Raw genomic sequence first — 20,232 nt, forward strand, 5'->3', positions numbered from 1 at the left:
TGGAATGTTATTTTAACTTTTTCGGATTTCTCTCACTCAGTGTATGAACAATTTTAGTACACAAAAATCTTGTGGAACAAAGTTAATATGATGAGGGAGGATAGACTAAATTGACTAAATATCACAAAATTGCCTGAGAAGAGTTATTACATCACTGAAGTTAGTACTAGAAATTTTAGGTGTACTAAATTTACTTCAATAGGTTGCCTTTAGTAGTCTAATACAGACTAATCTCAGATCGGAATAAACTTGTTTAGAGTTATAACTTTACCAAACTTTACGTAATTTACTTGCTAATTTTTTAGTACAATTCAATCTAAAATACAAAGCTGGATTTGACTTGTACTAAAAACACTCGTTTCCATCAAATATAAAAAGTTTTAATAAGCCAATTTAATACTTTGCTTGTACTTAGCAGACAAATTTTAATTAAGAGTTGTACTTAAGTTTATACGGATTGGGTTTGGGAATGGAAATATAGGGTGTACTAAATTTAGATCGAAGATTAGATGAATACGTTTGATTTTACTAATCTTGTAGGGTAAGTATGAGCTAGATCGCAATCTGACTAATTAAATGGACTACTAAATTTATTAAATATAGATCGCTTAGTTCTATTTTTCAAGTTAAGTTTTAAAAACTCTAAAATTGACTCGTACTAAAAACTGTAATACGGATCAAATATAAAATAATCAAAACAACTAAGTGTACTAAAAACTGCACTTTTTTATAAAAAAAAATAAAATGTAGGCACTGGAATATGAGATTTTGTTAACACGGTTAAAAGAAAATACGTTTTTGGGTAAAAATCGAAATTTAAATTTGAACCAGGAGCAAATCAAGCCTAACAGAAAATGAAGCTATTTTTCATTTTTCCTTGTAAAAATTTTGCAGATATTGCACCGCTACTTAAACAAATTTACTTGTAGTTTTCGTTTTATTTCGGAGAACATTATGAAATATGTATTTTTAAATATTTAATACCCAATTTCGAAATATATCAGACTGATAATTCAATTCTGTTTAAGAAAAAACTTACCATTAGTCTTCAGTGTCTGATTTGAACAATCTAATAAATCTATTCAAAGTGGCTAAAATCGAAAATTTAACGTGAACTAAATTTAGATAGATCCTTAATTTTTTAAATATCGGTATTAAAATGTATTAGGGTAAGGGCTCATAATTTTGGACAGGGTGCTTATGAGCATCAATGTTAATCAATACTAATTGACCTGTTTTATTACTCTTTTTTCAGAAGGGTTGTTTAGAAACTTGGCAAGAGTTTATTGTCTTTGTTTTAAATAAAATTAGTCTTAATAATACGTTTAAAAATGAATTGATATGTAGAAGTGAATTTGACTCGAATTTTGTACAAATTGGTTGTAAATTTGGACAACTTGGCTGTATATTTGAACAGCTAATCCACCTCAGTAGGAAGCCCATTGTCCTCCATGCCAAGAACCTGTCTTACCAAGTCCTCTTCCTGTTCATGTAAGGGAACCGTAAAATGTCACAAGAAGCCCGGAAACTTTCTATATCATTCATTAAAGTGAGTTGACATCGGTACTCTGGCATTTCCGAGAACGTTTCACGGCTTTTCTCACTACATCTCGTTCGTAAAGATGATGCTCCTTTGTTTTTCCAGGAATTTATACAACCTAGTCATCACAAAAGCTAAAATTTCACGAAATTTCGAGAGAAAAAAAGCTGTCCAAAATAAGGAATGACCTCACTGGTGAATATCTGAGAAAATTGTCCATTTTTCACACGAAAAATCTAATTCACAGGGCAAATCTCACTTCAGATCAAATCACTATAAATGTGAATCAACACAATATTCAATGAATATTTAATAATATCACTTAAAAATATCGAGTGAAAATTGTTAGTACTTCACCGCAGCTAAATAAGACTGAAGTAAGCATGAAGTTCTATCATATTTCTCGTAAGCAATTGCTCACACTGAATTTTCAACAAAGCATTTTAACTCAAATCGTATTCAAAATTTAACGTATTTAGTGTTAAAATCTTCCAAAAAGAACAAATTTTAATATAGAATTCACTATTCATCAAATATTGGAATAAAAATCCATAATTTTAATCAATTTATTTTCAGTGTCCAATTTTATCCTCAAAGTGTCCAAATTTAGAAACTGTCCAAAGTTATGAGCTCTTACCCTAAATATCGCTAAAATTTTAATTTCCATTAGTACAACCATTTAGCAAAGAAACGTCCTAAATCTTAACCTATACAAGATCGACTTGGATTAGTCATTGTAATAATTTATTCAAATTTTAAGTAATTTCCTCTAAGCTCTCCTTTGGGCGGTTTCCATTGGAAAACTTCGCTTGACAGACTATATAAGGAAAAGTTTCATTTTCCTTTCATGCAAATTAAATATATTTTGTATGAAAATCTCTGTCAGACTTAGACATATAACCACTTAACTTTCCTTCCAAGGACTTCCCATCTCACATGCTGAGAGAGATTTGAAAAGTTTCTAAAACCACCAGAAGTTTCTTACTGGATTTTTTTTCAACTGTGAGAGAAAAAATAACAAATATAGAGAAAGTTTTTGGGGAAGTTAATGAGGGCGAAAAAAAGGTTTTTGGTGGTTGGATGCAGGAAGTTTTTTTTTTCTGGAGGAGACGCAAGTGGGAGGAAATTCACGGAGCAAATAATTGCCACTTTGCCATCACATAAATTGTCTAAATCTGCGTTTGATTAAATAAGCCACGAACTCGATTGATTTATTTCCTTCCACAATCATCCCCTTCAAATTGTTAACTAGTGGGTGGTGACGCGGAAACCAAATACACTCAAGTTGGATCGTTTCTTGGTTTAGTTTGAGGGTTGGGGGGTTTCCATTTCTTGCATCTTTTCCTTGATGAATCAAGTGAAAAAAAAGAAGAAGAGGAAGTAAGATGATGAGAGGGAAAGTTTGGGATGGAAGAAGCAAGAAGACTTTGAGGGTGTTTGGGATTGGCTATGGGAAAGGAAAAAAAAAACGGAGCGAAATCTTGGGAGGAAAGCAAATAAAATTAAGCATTGAGGAAGAAAAACCACCAACAATGAGGGTTTGATTCCATTATATTCGCCTTTTCTGGCATCTCCTGAACCTTCCCTCAACCTTTTGCCACTCTAATGAATAACAGGACGTTCGCCGATGGGAGTAGATGGACTATTAATGGAAGTGTTTCAGCCCTTTGCCCACCCCAAGGGTTAGTAAACGAGTATTTCAAATAAACGACATATATACAATTAATTTTATCCCTCCAGCACAAAGTGGAATTCACCGTCAGTGATGGGGTATATCTTGAAGGGGGATGAATCCCGGCGTCTTTTTCTCTGCCACTGTGCATGTAACAAGTGGCAGTTTCACTTTGCCTAATCGGATAATGGAGGATATTATCACGAGGCGCTTTTAGCTACTTTTCCCAATATCAATGACCCCATTCCAACCCCACTATAACTCACAATAATAGGGGTAAGTCTTGTGAGAAAGTCTCTGGCCAGCCACATGCATCTCACGCCTTCGATTGAATCACATGCTGCAACCGTGGAGGGTGGTGAAAGTCACCCTCTGGGCCCCTAAATGCATTTTTTTATCTCACTTCACTCCCTTGCGAAATTAACTGCAATATTTTATTTATGATAATTATCGAGGGTGATTTAGACGAAAATCCCATGAGAGAGAAGATTTAGCTATCTAACGAGATGTGAAAATGAATTTATTAAACTGATATTAGAGTTATTGAAATATTTAATAGGTATGATTTCTTATAAAAATAATTCCAATAAATTTTTTTAAACCTGAATGTTGCTTTTTTGACTATCCAAGAGAATGTTGTTTTCGAAATAAAATAATATTAAAATTAAAATAACGTTAAACAAAATAAAAGTAGGACAGTTTTGCAAAGCTGAAAGTGTAAAAGACTTATTTGCTAAACCAAATTAGTTTCATTAGGAATTTTTACTACACAGAAAAAATATTTTGTAAAATTGTTAGTAAATGTTTGTGAAATGCTATGGCAGACTTACGAAATGCTCGTGAATCGTATAACCCACAAACAAGTTCTTAAAATGTTGTACTTTTTTCAGAAGCATTGTTCGTAAAATGATCATTTGACGAACATTTTTTGTACCTTTACAAACATTTTTTCGTAAATGTTCGTAAACACACAAAAAATGTTCGTAAAATTTTGTCATTTGTTCGTAAGTTTTTGCTAGACAAATAAAAATTTACGAACATTTTTTGTGAGAAAAGCCTTGAAACGCTGCCAGAAAGACCAGGGAATGCGCAAATCCGCGCGTACTTGAAGTACCGAAGTCAACTTACTTTAATGAATTATATAGCAAATTTCAGGGCTTCTTCTGACATTCTACGGTTCTCTTACATGAACAGGAGGAGGACTTGGTAAGATAGGTTCTTGAAATAGAGAACATTGGGCATCCTATTGAAGCGGATTAGCTGTCCGAAATTACAAGCAAAGTGTCCAAATTTACAACCAAAGTGTCCACAATTAGGGATTTGTGATTTTTAAACGTATTAAGACTAATTTTAGTAAAAATAAAGACGATAAACAGCTTGCCAAGTTTCTTAACAACCCTTCTGAAAAGAGAGCAACAAAAAAATCAATTAATATTGCAAATATCGCACTTAAAACTTAGAACATTGACGCATATAAGCACCATGACCAAAATTTTGAGCCCTTACCCTAACAATTATTTTTTTATTGCATTTTAAAAACAACTTCTGGCTTCTAGGAAGTTTAAACGTATTGCAAATCCTATAATTTAATTTTTCACGTACGGAAAATAAGAAATCATAAAATAAAATATTTTCTATAATTTTATAGATTTGTTTAATATTTATTCTGTTTCAATCAGTTACGATTTTTATTTATAATTCTTATTTTTACTAATCTATTGTAACAAGTATTTTTGCCAGATCTAAAGAGGGTGCTGATAATAAAAAAAAATTCCTTTCGATTTCTGTAAAATATTTACGATAGAATCTTCTAGATTTGCAAAAACAAACATACCAAAACAATACAGACAGTAAGGTTTTGTCAAGTCTTGTTTTTGTTATTCCGAATAGTATTATATTTGTTTTATTAGTAAAAACTTAAATCTAATTAGTTAATCACTTCTATTTGTACGTAAACAAATTTGTTAATTTGGAGATAATATAAATTAATCTTGGTCAGAAAAATAACTAGGTTGGCAATAAAGAATATTTAGTAGTTTTCGACGTTTTTTATATATCAATCTTTACTTTTATAATGACTATAATACGTGCTTTAAGCAGCTTTCAGACTAGAGGTCTAGCCCAGTTTTCGAACCCAAATAATAACCCAAATACCAACGTTTTTTCAGAATCGAATAGATCATTTTCCCTTAACAGTCGAATTCTAAGTTAAATTTTCCCATAAAATCTTCACAGATAAGAAATTAGAGCAGTTAAGCCCGGTGGCAGTCAAAATCCCGAATGTTCAAAATCCTGAAAGAGATGAAATTATATGGAGGAAAATGTTTAGAATAATTTCCCAAGACACAGAAGATTGCTTTGCCTCCAGCAAGCGCGGGTGCAATCGCGGAAGTAGCTATGACACTTTTAAAGAATTTTGGCCCATTCGGGATTTTGGCTTTCGAGATTTTGACCGGGACCCAGTTAAACCATATGGCTAAGACATAGGGCTTAAATAGACTCAGGCTGATCTTCGAAAATATTTAGGCCATAAAATTTGGCAGTAAAGATCTAACTCAAATTATTGTACTCTGGAAACTTAGGATCTTTGATTAGAGGTCCATTGTTTCAATTTTCTTTATCCAATCCTGAGTACTGCCAAACTTTACAGGCTAATTTTTTTTTTCAGATCAGCCTGAGTCTATTTAAGCTCTTAGGTCTGAGTCTGAAGCCCGTATTAGACTAAAGATTTAGTACAATTCCCGACGGTCTTAAATTTCTAAATATGGGAAGTAATTGTTTAGCAAAAATGCATTTTTGACAGAATTTTTTCACCTACAGTGTAGGCGATTTCGTTCAAAAAAGCAATTTTTGATGAAAATTGCTCCCAATTCTATGGAGATACTTCCGGTAATCGCCAGTGGAAATTTATTTCACCTCAAGAAGAAAAACAAATTTTCTGTATTGCCCAGAGCTTTCGGTCCGGATGTGGACCTTCTTCAGTGGTCGACTAGGCTATGTTTTTTGATTTCGTGAAGATCGGTATTTTTGGAAAAATAGAGGATCATCACCAGCAGTAATTACTTGGGAAGGTTTTTACTAATAGATAATGAGTTTTCCTGCTACTTTTCTAAATTTTCTTTTTGCAATTGTGGCTTTGATGTGATTTGATTAGGCGCTTTTTCTGATTCACATTGTTCCCAATGTGTAAATTCCTTAAGGAAATACAGAGATTTTTCTAGAAGTGATTGATCAATTGCCTTTAAAGTTCTTAGTAGAAAATTGTACAAGAAAATTACTTGATATCAAATTAGAATAATTAGGGTAAAGTGATATAATTTGGAATTAGTCTTACAAGTTGGATAATCCGCCGGTATTAGTTGGACATGGCTTTTTTCTTGACAAATACAGTACAACATTGGTTTTTAAGCACAAGGAACCAAATTATAAAACTAAAGCATTAAAAATATACAAATAAAAATGTAGTACTAAATTTATCAAGACCAAAAGCCTTGTCCAAATTGTACCATTGTCCAACTTGTACCACTGTCCAACTTGTACCACTTTACCCTATGCTATATAAAAAAATCTTAAGTCTGAAACCCGTGTAAGTCGAGAACCTGTCAAAATGCTGCCAAATACTTTTTCGAAATGTTTTTTTTTAACAAATCTTTGAATTTCTATTCGATCATTTTTCATTTGACTGAGTAACTATCAATTTTCTATTTTTAGAAATGAAAATATAATCCCAGAATATATATTTTGTCTTTTTGAGTACTAAAATTTTAAAGAGACTGCACTGTGGTTAACATGATCCACATTATCAATCCATTTGAGCTAGATTTGCTTGAGTACGAGGAAAAACAAACACATGCTGTGACACCCTTCAGATCGATTTTCCACCATCATAAATACATCAAATGGATGTGAGTGTAGCATTTTGGGGTTGAATATGAATGAGCCACCCTCACTTTGTCCCCTTTTTGGCTGCTGAAGCCATTAAACTCCATCCCAGAGTGTTCACTCTCTCGCCGGGTGATGGAAATCTCTCTCTCTCTCATTCTCTCAGAGGTTTTCCCTCCTGCTGGGGAGATTCAATCCTTTTTCCAACCCCCTTTAACACATACATCGTAGAACTTTTCTACCAAGTAGATATGTGTATGCGCTTGAGGAAATTTCAACCCTCTTTTGCGAAAATTTCAAACATTATAATTTAAAGTGAAGCCATTCATTGGATTCATGTTTATTCCGGCGGAAATTTAGCCTTCTGCCTCCCCACAAGTACACCCCAAATTCAACCATTCGTGGGTGCGAAAAGTGAATGAATTGAGGGGGTTTCCCGACTCTTCTGCAACTTTCAATCCGGACACAGTGAATATATACGAAAGCGAAACTACATTATTTCGTTGCACTGTAACATAGTTCGCGTTTTCCGCTCTGTAAGGCTCACTTTTCTTCCCATCCTTACCAACAGATGATAATACTCCGCTGTCTCTCAATCTGCCATATGTTATGGGGTTTGTTCCTCAACCATGAATCCCGGAAGTTTCTTCTAAAACACTAAATATCTCACGAGTTTTGAGACTTTAACACTAAATTTAAAGCTTTTAGATGGAATTTCAGGAATTTAACGGATTTTTAACGAATTCTTATTGAATTTGAAATATCATTTAAATTTATGTCAAAATGTTTGACAGATATCTGTCAGCTTATTGTCCTTTTTTACTGCTCGAAATCAAAGAGAGAGCAGTTATAAAATCGTTTTTTTTTTCAACTTGTCACTGTTCTGGAGCTTAAACGGTAAGAGATATCGACTTCCAGTCTTCGATGACCCCTCCTCAAATAACATTATCTCGTACCTAACCTCTTTGTTTTCCCCTCTTCCCTTTCATACGTTCCCTATCCCCCAAAAATAGGTCAAAAATGAGGTTTTTCCCATTTTGCAAAGAAAATGGCCCAAGCTTTTTCAATGATTTTTGGATATATTTTAGAGCTAGTCCAGGCGAATATTTCGCCCAAACATACCTATGACCGGAAAATTCGCCACTTTGAATTATTAAAGGTCAAAAGTCAACTACTTTGAAAGGCTCATTTTTTAACCGATTTGGTTAAATTTGGATTTGTTGGAAAGGTATTGCAATTTCGAATCCGGCTGTATCGGTCTTCATTGGTAATGAATCGGTTAAGTACCGATTTTTGAATAATTTTGCATCCCCAATAATTAATATTCCCTAAAAATAAAGTTTTTCGGTTTTTCTCAAAATTGGCCCAAGCTTTTTCAATGATTTTTGGACATGCTTTAGAGCTATGCCAGGCGAACATTTCGTCCAAACATATGACCGGAAATTTTTTTTCTATATTTTTAAATAGATTTAACAAATTTTTGAATATACGTGTTTTTCCTTTTAAGTATCCGTTACTTTTCGTAATTTTCCGAAATTTTCATTTTGGTTTTCCTAAAACTGAGATGTGTATTTGAAATCAGTTTCCTCCCTATTATAGATTCCATCCATCATGTGAAGTCTGAGCAGCATGTGAAAGACGAGGAGGAGGATGATCTGACGGACGATGACCGCAAGACTGAGGCTGCCGCCCTACTTGCGGCCACAGGCGGCAGCGCTGGTGGTGGTTTAGCGCACCATCATCATCTTCATCACCATCATCACCATCATCCGCACCATCCCTACCATCCTCATCATCCGCATGCGATGCTAGGCGGCGGATATGGCGTAAAGCAGGAAGACCAACAACTGACGGCGCCAAAAAACCAAACAAGCAGCGACTGTGGCGTGCCGATTCCGGCCACCAAGCCCAAAATCTGGAGTCTGGCCGACACAGCCGCGTGCAAGACGCCTCCCCCACTCCCACCCCACTCAGCACCGTGGATGACGGCGCCAGGCTATCAGCACCAGACGAGTGCACCTGGCAACGCCGGCATGATGATGGGCTCAGGCGGCCCGCCGCCACATGGCACCATGTTGCCGACCGGCCAGCCACCGCCCCCTTCCACCCACCACCCCCTGCAGCAGGTGCAGCAGGGCACAATGATGCCTGGCACCGGCCCCATGACCCCGAACTCCTTCACCGCCAACTATGGCCGGTACGGGGGGTTTCTCAGTGGGCCCCCACCCCCACCGCCCTCGGCCCACCACTATCCCAATCCCTGCACCACCCCGAGCAACCACCTAGCCACGGGGGACACCACTACGCCCCTGGGCCCCACCCAGATGTCCAGCAGCAGCAGTCAGGGCAGCAGCAACACGAATACCCCGCCGGCGATGGGGTTTCCCGAGGTCCAGACCGATACACCACCCCAGACGCCGCCGAGTATGAAGTTGCCCAGCGTGGCAGGGAACCTACTCACCCATTCAGCCACCCCTACGACCGGTACCTGCTACAGTAACACCCCTAATGGCAATGGATCTGCCATGAACACCAATGGCACCTACAATGGTGCATCGTCCCCAGGGGATGGCCAACAAGGCAGTTTCATGAGCAATTTTGCGCGCATGCAGCAGGGTAGTCCGATTAACAACAATAATCTCCATCATCATAAGGACTTTGCACAGATGATGAATGCCGACATGGCGGCTTTCAAGCCCTTCTACAAGAGGTTTGTTGTTGCACTTAAACTTCTTTTGTTGAAGAATTTTGTTGACTAGGTTTGTTCCTTGCAGTGCCCATCAAGTCGGGAATGGTTTCGTGTCGCCGGTCTGAGATGACGTCGCCGGAAATGGCTACCAGCCACAGTGAGTGTTTTAAATGCTACGTCTAAATTACTTTAAAAAAAATCAGATTCTAACACTTCCAAAATGGTGTAGGGTCGAAGGAACACCTCTTCGACAGGGAACCCCTATTGACACTTTTGTCAAAATCTTGAAATTTCTTTAAAGTATCTAATAAATTGTAAATAATATCACGTTTTTTCTTCAATCTACGTTTTCTTATAAGGATAAGTGTTCAAATTTCGTATTCCAAATGGTACAGAGTAGGGTGTCAATAAGTCCTGACAGAACGTCTTACAAAGTGTCATTAGGCGTTCCTTGCACCGTAAATGAGTCGATACTATAATCCAGAGGTGTGCAAGAACCGTTTCAAACCGAATAAACGTCAAAAAAGTTTGTACAGGTAGCGTTTTGACCATTGATGTACAAGTTTCATTTGACGTTTGTTCGGTTTCAAACCGTTCTTGCACACTTATGTACGATCTATCGTAGCTGACATGCTTGAAATTTTCGATTAGGAATCTTAAATGAATTTAAAGTCCGAAAACGCTCAACTTTTTGTGTTTTGGAAATACGAAACTGCATTCCCAAGAAGTAAAATAGCTGCCTTATAGAACCAAGTATTAGACAAGTCTTTTAGTGCACTTTTAAGAGACTTAAAGTGAAAATTTTCTGTTGAAATTCCTATAGAAGCTCTTAAGATCCTTAAAAGTGCGCCACTTAATTCATAGTAATCTCAGTGATAGAAGCAAGAGAGTTATAAGTAAATAAATAGATTTTTGGTTCTATAGTGCCTTTCTTAGAGAGTTCTACAAGACTATTTTAAGAAAAATTGCTGCTTGGGTTGGGTTTAATCCAGGTTAAAAGTTCGGTTTTTGTTTACAACTTGACTCTTTTAGATTGCTATATTGCGATTGCTTAAAGTTTACTTCGGATTGGCGTCATCTATGTTTTCGGAATACGAAAATTATTTTGAAAGATACCTAGGTTGATGTAGGATCTGACCTACGGCTTAGGACAAACATTCCATTTCTTTACAAACTTTAACTTCGAAGAATGGTCTTGATGAATTTTTTCTGTTCATTAAGAAGCGGGAACTTGGTAACAGCAGCATGGGAATCGTATCCCTCAGAGGCGTTCCCTCTTTTACGTCATAAACTGATCATTCGTAAACGAACAGAGAATGGATGACAAAATTTGTTGTATGCCTTGCCTACGCAATCTTCTGACTTCTAAAACCATATACTTAACATTATGTTCAGCATTGTCCCGTATCAGAGTTAAAGCATCGTACCATCTGGATACCTCTCCATCTATGTTTTTGCTTTTTGTTAGGTAAAATAATCCTGAATTGTCCTGAATGGTAGATAAATAATAAGTGGCAATGAACTATCCAGAAAAATTGTCCAAGTGACAACAAGTAACACTGACCTTAAGCGGTGGTAAGACTAGAGATTTATATCAATTCTCTAAAGTCTTGATTTTCTATCCACCAAAATTTTCAGAGATTTTCCTGAATCTGATAATCCTTAATACAGAATATGTAGGGTAAGTGTGCCAAATTTCGGCATAGTTGCATGGAACCGTCAAAGTCTCAAGTTTGAAATGTAATATTTTTAATACAAATTGAATTTTTTGCTACTTTTTTATAAGGAGTGTTGCTTGGAAGCTTGTAGACACTCTATCGTCTTTGTTTTCTCTAAATTCTTTTTTAATACATTTTAAAATGAATAAAAATGTACACATAGCATTTGTTGCCTATTCCGGCCACCTTCAATCTCATAGTTCCTTGCCCTTCCGGAATTTTCCAATGTCTTTTTCAGATCATCTTGTTCATGGAATCGACATTTTTTATTTTTTGAATTGTATAATCTCTAGAGCAGAAGCGTGCAAGAACCGTTGAAACTTGAAACCGAATTAACGTCAAAAGAAACATGTACATCAATAGTCAAAACGCTAACAGAACAAACTTATTTTGACGTTAATTCGGTTTCAACGGTTTTTTTGCACACCTCTGCTCTTGAGTGTGCAAAAACTAAAAATTCATGGAAGTTCGAGTAACAAAAACTGTGGCAGAAATTGCAAGCTGGCCGGTATTTGGCACACTTACCCTAGTAAAAATCACACTACAAATTTGGTGTATTTACTAAGCCTTAAGCAGGGGCCTATCGACATTTCATTTTTCCTTACGATTTTGCATAGAGGCACTGAAGACTTTTGGCAAGTTTTTTCCTAAAGAGAATTGAGTTATCAGTTTGATTATTTCGAAATTCTGCATTAAAAGCTATCTAAAAATACATATTTCATAATGTTCGCCGAAATAATACAAGACCTACAAGCAAATTTGTTTAGGTCGCGATGCAATATCTGCAAAATTTTTTCAAGGAAAAGTGAAAAATAGCTTCACTTTTTATTAGGCTTGATAGGCCCCTGCCTTAAGGGTGTACCTTAAGTTTGAAGACCGATTTAAAGAAGACCTAGTACTAGATTCAGAACCTCATGGGAAACGTTTCAGGATAAAGCACGATGATGACGTGGAATTAGGAGGCTTGCAAGGTGTGGATGGCGTAAACCTCAGCTTTGAAACGAATAAACGGATCTTTTAAACTCGGAAACGATGTTTACCAGTTTAATCAATAGTTGAATCCATTGAATCCTATGAATTTCTTCTTTGTCCATCAATTCTTTGAGTTTTCGTCGTCTGATTTAGCGACCTTTTAGCCTCTAAATTTGAATACAAATGCCTTCCATTAGATAAGATTTCAAAGATCGTGAGAACGACAAATGAGATCTAATACAGGTTCCATTCCGATACTTTGTTCTTTCCCTGCACAATAAATTAGTCAGAGAACTAAGCAAATTCTTTGGCTAATTTATTGACTTAAAATCGAGATGAACAGCCTCATTTGAATTAAGAACCGCGTTTGAATGCCCCTATTCCTTTGGACGAAAATTCAATTTAGGTTCCACAACTATTAATGATGATTCACCCTTCAATATTCTGCAAAAAAAGAGATATTCTGCGAAGGGTTGAAGTTATCTGCTAGAGACAAAGAGATGGGTACATGTATGGGAGTTTTGTGGAAAAAGGGTGAAGAGAAGAATTAAATGGAAAGGATGATTTTCCACTCAATTTCCCAAAACGATTTTAGGGGTTGGGTTTCTCTGGAATCCATCAATTTGATTGACCAAGTTGCGTATTTTAAAATCCTCTTTCTTTTTTGCCAAAAGGTCTTCTCTGTTGGAATGTCTTTCATCCAGGAGGGTTGTATAGGGAACCCTTTGTACTTCGGTAAATAATTAAAATCGTGCCGTTGATGCAATCAATTGGGCAGAAAAAAAAGGATTCAATTGAAGTGTTGGTTTTCATGAAAAATTTCACGCTTTTATTGGCGGGATGTTGTCTTTTTTTATTCCTGGGATCTTCTCTCACCATCCATAATTTATCTTCGCGATATGGTGTTGTCTCTCAAGAGGAGGTGGAGGCTTTAAGAAGATACCCAATGAAGGCAATGTTGAGAGGATTTGAGAAGAAGAAGAGGTTGAAAAAAAAGAGGCAAACGAACCAGATGAAAAGCGTCAAGAATTGATTTTATGGGGATATATAATAATTATTGATTTAATTGATGAGATGACAGTGTTGAGTGCTATTAAATATCATACAGAGAAAAAATACGATGTATAAATGAGGAAGAATAAAAAATAAAAGAATAAAATCGGAGGAGGAGTTAATAAATGATGAGGGAAAAAAAGGTTGAGATCCAGAGATGGAAAAGAATATAAGACAAACAGAGAATTAGGATCGCGTCGTACTATTTTTTTTTTTATTGAAATCTCAGCCTCATTAACCTTTTGAAGTTCACGCGCGGCTTGTGTTAACCCCTACCTTTCCTTCGGATAGGATACTTCTGCTCCACCTGTGTTTATTCTTCAGTGTCACACCAATGAAAAATTAAGTGAAATTAAGAGGGAGACAGATTTTTTTGTGTCTTGGACTTGAGAGACGCATTATTTGAAAAATAATAAACAGGTTCTCTTCCATCCATTGAAGAGAGAGGGCGAAAAAAAAAGAGCAGGAATTCTTATGGTCTTGCGTGGATTTATTGGTGAGCCGCACCTTGTCCCAAACCCAGACTCATTCAACCATCGTTCGGGTTTTCGTCTTTTTTTTGTCTATCGTGCCGCAGCATCCCAGTGAGAAATGGAAGAAAGTGAGGAGACTTGGTCTGAATGACTCGTCCCTTACAACTTCTCAGCCCAAACCGCCCTCGGAGACACCCGCGATGGGATTTCATTGAGAGGCCCCCAAAGATTGAAATCTCCACTCGTCCATCAATGTCTCAAAAGGCCGCTCCGGAGGTGCCGATAGCGAAATTGTGTTTTACACCACAAAATACAACGGCTGGCATTCAATAAAATTCACCCGCTCAATCTAACACCGCAAGAGATGTGTCTCGACCATCAATTTTCTACACTTACGACTGTCAAGGATACTCAGGAAAATTTACTTTCCAAACGAACTGCAAAAAAGTTTAAAAAAATATATTTTTTTGACAATTTTAGTTTTGTATTGACAAAATTAGGGGATACTGGGGCAAAAAGTAACAAAACGGATATTTTATTTTTTTACAAGCTACCCTAGTGCCCCAAAAATTTCTAATTTGTGCAGTTTTATAGGAAATTTACTGCTCTACAACTTTATGAAAGTCATTTCCCTCTATTTTGTAAGGAAATGCATTTATCGAGCTGTTTTGTAAAAGGTACAGTAGACTCTCGAATCACGAATCACGAATCTAGAATCACGATAAAATAGGAAGAACTACAGCGAATTTGAGCAAATTAGCTTCATAATTAAACGTGAAAATTGTCAACAAAATTTGTCGCCCGATTGAAAAAGAGAGGATTGAGTGAGAGTCTACTGTATTTTTGTGACCATTTTCAAAAATGCTGGGGCAAATAGTACCAGGTATGGGATATTATCACATTTTGATTTGCTTTATTACGGGCTTTCGTAAATTAAAAAAAAAGCTAGGTGAGATATTTTCATAGGAAATTTATTCCTCTACACCTTTGTAAAACACCGTTTTCTCTATCTGAGCAAGAAAAGCGCATTTTAAGCTATTTTAGTAAAAAACACACAAGAGACTGCTAATCGTTTGACCAATGCAAAGAAAAAGCGGCGAGACGCTGAAATGACGTTTCTTCTCGCCGTGAGACATCAGAAATTGCATCGGTCTGTGCTACCTTTTGTTACTTTTTACACCAAGTGGTCATTTTTAATAAAAAGATTTCTGGAGAAAAGAATCTTTGTAAAATTCTAAAATAGATAGTGGTTTCATATTCAAAGAATCCAAATCAGTAAGGAAATACTTATCAGTGCATCAATTTTGGAAAATAAGTAGGTAAAAATTCATATCTGTTGTAAGGAAAACATTTCAAAAATAGGGTTAAAAATTTCAATATTTTTTATTTTCTCAATTCCTTGTTCGAATTCTAAGAAACTTACGACTTTGAAGGTCTATGGAGGCCATCTATGGAAAAATTTTCCAGCCGCTATCTCTTTTATCTTGAAAGATATTGAATTTTCAAATTTTCAATTTGTGACTTTTTACCCCAGTCTCCCCACCGTAAATTCAAACGAATATTTCATTCTTTAGTACATTCGATCCATTCAGTCAAGTTCCCCAGACGTATATTAATTTTTTTCTTGCTGAGACTATTTCATTTTTAAAATTATAGATTTTTAATCCGGTCTACAATCAACATTTCTATCAATAATTTTAAAATGTTATAATACATAGTACAGACAACAGAAAATGAAGAGAAATTAAGTATAGAAAATATTAATGAAATGTTAGATATTCAAAATTTTACAAATTAAGAATAGAGATCATATTTCTTGTTTATTATGATATTTTTTTTTTTATTTTTTTAATTGTACTTGTATATACCGTAAGTCCGGGTGACTTTGATACTCTTTTGTTCGTAAGCTTTCCTTTACTTCTAGAACTTAAGGATGGTCTTTACCGATCCTATCTACCACGTCTGATAGGTGAAAACCGATCTTAAGTATTAGAATTAAAGAAAAGCTTACGCACAGGAGAGTGTCAAAGTCACCCCACCCCCCGGGGGCAAAATCACCCACAGTTACGCTATCATATTTTATAAAATACTCGCTGACATATTGCGGATAATTACTTGTTCGAATTAAATAATAAAAAAAGAATTTTATCGGATTTTTTTTTAGTTTTAGCATTTTCTGTCAATTGAAACTTTCAAACTTTTAGAAAAATAATTAAATTTCTCATAACATTTTATCAAGAAATTCTATTTGTCGTTTCTAGGTAATCCAAAGCTTGAGCAAAGCAGTTGAAATTCAAATTTAGGTATCTTTAAACAAATTTAAAGAAGAAGTTACACAGAAAAAGAAGATAAAAAGAGATTTAAATTAAATTTCTTTAAACTTATTATTCATAAAACAAAAAATATATAAAGAAAACTAAGTAATTTACAATTCAGCTCGAAATCGCGAATAGCAAGCAATTTTATTAAATTTTGAGAATCTGAGGGATCGTTTGTTCTTAACACTAAACCTACCACAACTCGGTTAAATTGACCGGTTTAAAATTAACACATATTTAAACGGTACAATGTCACTATCCAACTTTATGAATTTCTTACAATATGCATGTAATATATTTTTCAATGTCTAAATTTTAATTTTTTGCTCTTTTCCAAGTCAAATTTGTTAAATATCCTACCCTATCTCGGTTTGCCATTTGACCAAAAAACGACCAATAACGGGTGGTAGGTTTAGTGGTAATATTTCAATTATAAGTTAGATTTTTCCAAAAAATTTAAATTGATAATACATTATAGAATTTAAACTGTATATGGCTAAGCCTTGGTCTGAATCCCGTATTACTAGTTAAGCCGAGATCTAATAGAGATTAGGAAATATTAGTTTTCTTTCTCTATTAAACATAAAATTCAACATCTTTAATTTATTTTTCTTTAATGTTTAAAAAAATCAAAATTTTAAGAAGAATTAATTTTCAGTTGTAAATTGTACACTTTTATTAAGATTAGACTCATTTAACGCAATTTAAAAAAAAAATATTTTTGTCTTTTAAAATTGTTTGATTTTATTTCGCAAATTAACTAATGTTTACCAAATTTGTATTTTGTAAATTGTCTTCTTGAGAAAACTTCATTATGTGTTGTTTTTACCCTTAAAATGTTCAAATTCAATCAACGTTTTCTTAAAATTACACAAAATTGAATAATAAAAAAAATGAAACTTCACAATTGACTGGTTCTAATTTTTGAAAAATCGGAAAAATCGCAATTTTGTTGAATAACTTTAATATTAAATTTGATATGTGTAAATTTAACCAACAAACAGGCTTACAAATACACCATATTAATAGATCTTAATAACACCCAATCATAATTCGTTTCCACTTATCATGTTCCAATTGGAAGCAGTGTATAACTTCTAAGATTCTCTGCTATTCCTTCTTCTCTCTAGAATTTGATTCATAAAAAATCTGTGAAATAAAAATAAAAAAATAAATAAAAAATTAGTTCTTTTTTCGCACTTTGTCTCAAAAATCTGCGTGGGTGACAATTTAATTATTTTTTTTACGCTAACACCTCGTGCTTGGACTTATTCTCAAGACTTGTTCTTCTCTTCTTTATTCTAGATTTTATTTTCCGGCGGACCTTGGTGACTCTGTGGAGAAATACTGAATGGGACGCACATGCAAATGTATACGAAAGTTGATGACTCTTTTTGTGTCTTTTTTTTTCAACTGCTGCAAGTGGACAACGAAGGTGTTGATTTTTGGAAAGAATAGGGCAAAGTGCAAGCACATATCTCAATAGACCCGAAAGGAATGAAAAGAATTAACAAAACAAATAATTTTGTTCATTTAACTCACTTAAGTAATTTATGAAGAAACAGAAGAAGAAAAAAATCTCAAAATATAGCTCAAACACATCAAATAGATAGAAGAAACATTCACAGAAATTTTACGATAGATAATCAATAGTGGGACATAAATTAGATAAATAATTATTTTTCAATTTTCATCGTCTTGTACTTTTCACCGAACATTTTTCTTGTGATTCTGCTCAAAAGTTTTTTATGTTGCGAATATTTTTTAGGCAGAAAATCGCAACTTAGGGACAAGAAAATGTATATGGAATAAAATTGGCACGTTAAATTTGTGCAATATGTGTAAACAATTGTATCTTTTATTTTTCAGAAAAGAAAAAAATTTAAAAAATAAATAAATAAAGAAAGATGAATAAAAATGTTGGAAAAGCAGTTTTTTCGATGCTACAAATGACAGTGGCAGGTATTCTCTTTATTTTTCGAAAAGAATCATTTAGCAAAAAAAAACTATAATATTCGAAAAGAATGAACGTAAATGTAAATTAAATTTTAATAAATAAAAAAAAAGAAATTCACAAATTGTATGTTTAAGCATTTGTAATCTGTGATAAAATGACTACTACTAAATGATAATACCTATTAAATATTTTAAAAATAAATGAGAGTAATTTAAAATGAGATCTTGATGATTGAAAATCGACATTTTGGAAGCTTCTTGTCGATATAAACAAATGAATAATTTCTACAAAAAGAAAAGAAAGGAAAATATAGAAAAATTCTTTTGAAAATCGCAGAAAATTTTCTAATAATTTGACGAGATGAACAAAGGAAATTTATAGATTTTCAGTGAAGAAGAGAAGAATGAAAAACTAAAACTTCTCAAAGTTTCAAACAAATGAGATGAGAAATTCAACATTTTGAATGTATAACTTTGTAAATACGATGAATGTTTTCTGAAGTAAGTGTGAAATGAACACTCGTATCAATTTTACTTAATATTTACTTACTTATCATTAAATTGAACCTAATCCTCAGTTTGCACTTTGACCCCAAAAAAAAATGCAGAGGAAAACTCAGTGAAAATTGTTTGTATTTAGCTCAAAAGTAGTTTTGTTTTATTTTAGAGGAGAAATTTTGGTAAATAAAGTTGTGCAATGCATTTTTCGGAGTGTAGACTGAGGATGTTCATTAAGTAACAATTTACATTAATTAAGAAATAATTCGTAAAAGTATATAAAAGAAATCAAATCTATGTATAAATTCACAATCATGAAAATAGACGGATTATTAGATTTAATTCTGATTTTAAATACATTCTTCGTTGTACATGCGGCTCTACACTTGGTATAAATATGGACATATTGAATTTTCTCGATTTTCCACTATTTTGATACTTTTGAAAAATTTTCATTTAGGTAAGGGTTCTATTAGTTCAACGTTCTTATTCCCTCAAGAACTTTTCCTGAAAAACTATATGCAAAATACTAATATTTTAATTTAGAAAGAAATCAGATTTTACTTTAGAGCGACTCTAGACACGTTTGAGAATATTGACATATTTAACATGATTAATATGGACAGCTAACCAAAAAATATTAAAAAAGAAAAACTATGATTTTAGATTTGTTTTTAAAATTTTAAATCTAAAATGAAAATCCAATCGTTTTTTCGTTCCTTCCCCTTTTTCTTTGGGATCAGCCCTATCTATCAAAAAAATAAATAAATAAATCATGATTTCTATTTATTCTTGTGCTATTTTTTCATATGTTTCAAGTTTTTCTTCTTTTCGATGATTTGCTTAATTAAACAAAAGAGGAAACACTTACGATTTTGGGTCTATTTTTATAAAATTTTGTATTTTTCACCACTTTTCATTTACTTAATTAAAGTTTTCGCACCTCATCCGTTTCCCTCTGTACCAAGATTATTTTTTATTTGCTGTATCCACGAAAGAAAGCCACAATTTTGATATCGAGTTTTATTTTAAAATTGTTTTTTTGTAATTTTATCATTATTTTAGAATATGTTTATCTTTATGTTCTATTTCTTTTCTGTAGGCAGCATCATATTCCATATCTTTTTGCAATTGAAACTTATGAATCAAAACGTTGATAGTGAACCGGATTTAACTAAATTTGAATTGTTTTCTTTGGATTTTGTTGTAATTTTCAGTATTTATATTTTTGTTTAGCGCAGATTTTATTTAACATTTACTTTCCTTTGATTATTTTAATTTAATATTTATACTATTTTGTTTTTAGACATAACTTGGTTATTCTTTAAGGCTTGACATAATTATATTCAAAATAATGGTTAACACTCGTATCAGTTTCTCACAAAGCCTCGGCATAAGCCGTAAGACTGTCTAGGGAGGGTATCATGTAAAATTCACTGTATTAAAAGCCTCCAAAGGTCC

The 20,232-nt window shown here is 33.9% G+C and overlaps 1 protein-coding gene across 2 annotated transcripts in view; it reads left to right on the forward strand.

Moving 5' to 3' along the window:
* LOC129800387 (homeobox protein araucan) overlaps positions 1–19,113 on the forward strand; it is a 132,727-nt gene extending 113,614 nt beyond the window's left edge. For both annotated transcript variants that reach the window (XM_055844728.1, XM_055844729.1), the window contains exons 5-7: positions 8,694–9,804; positions 9,869–9,940; positions 17,623–19,113. In XM_055844728.1, coding sequence (XP_055700703.1) covers positions 8,694–9,804; positions 9,869–9,908 — 1,151 coding nt within the window. In that variant the 3' untranslated portion in view covers positions 9,909–9,940; positions 17,623–19,113. The remainder of the gene's footprint in view (positions 1–8,693; positions 9,805–9,868; positions 9,941–17,622) is intronic.
* Positions 19,114–20,232: the final 1,119 nt, after the last annotated feature.

The sequence above is a fragment of the Phlebotomus papatasi genome, chromosome 2 (genome assembly GCF_024763615.1).
Source record: "Phlebotomus papatasi isolate M1 chromosome 2, Ppap_2.1, whole genome shotgun sequence".
NCBI lineage: Eukaryota > Metazoa > Arthropoda > Insecta > Diptera > Psychodidae > Phlebotomus > Phlebotomus papatasi.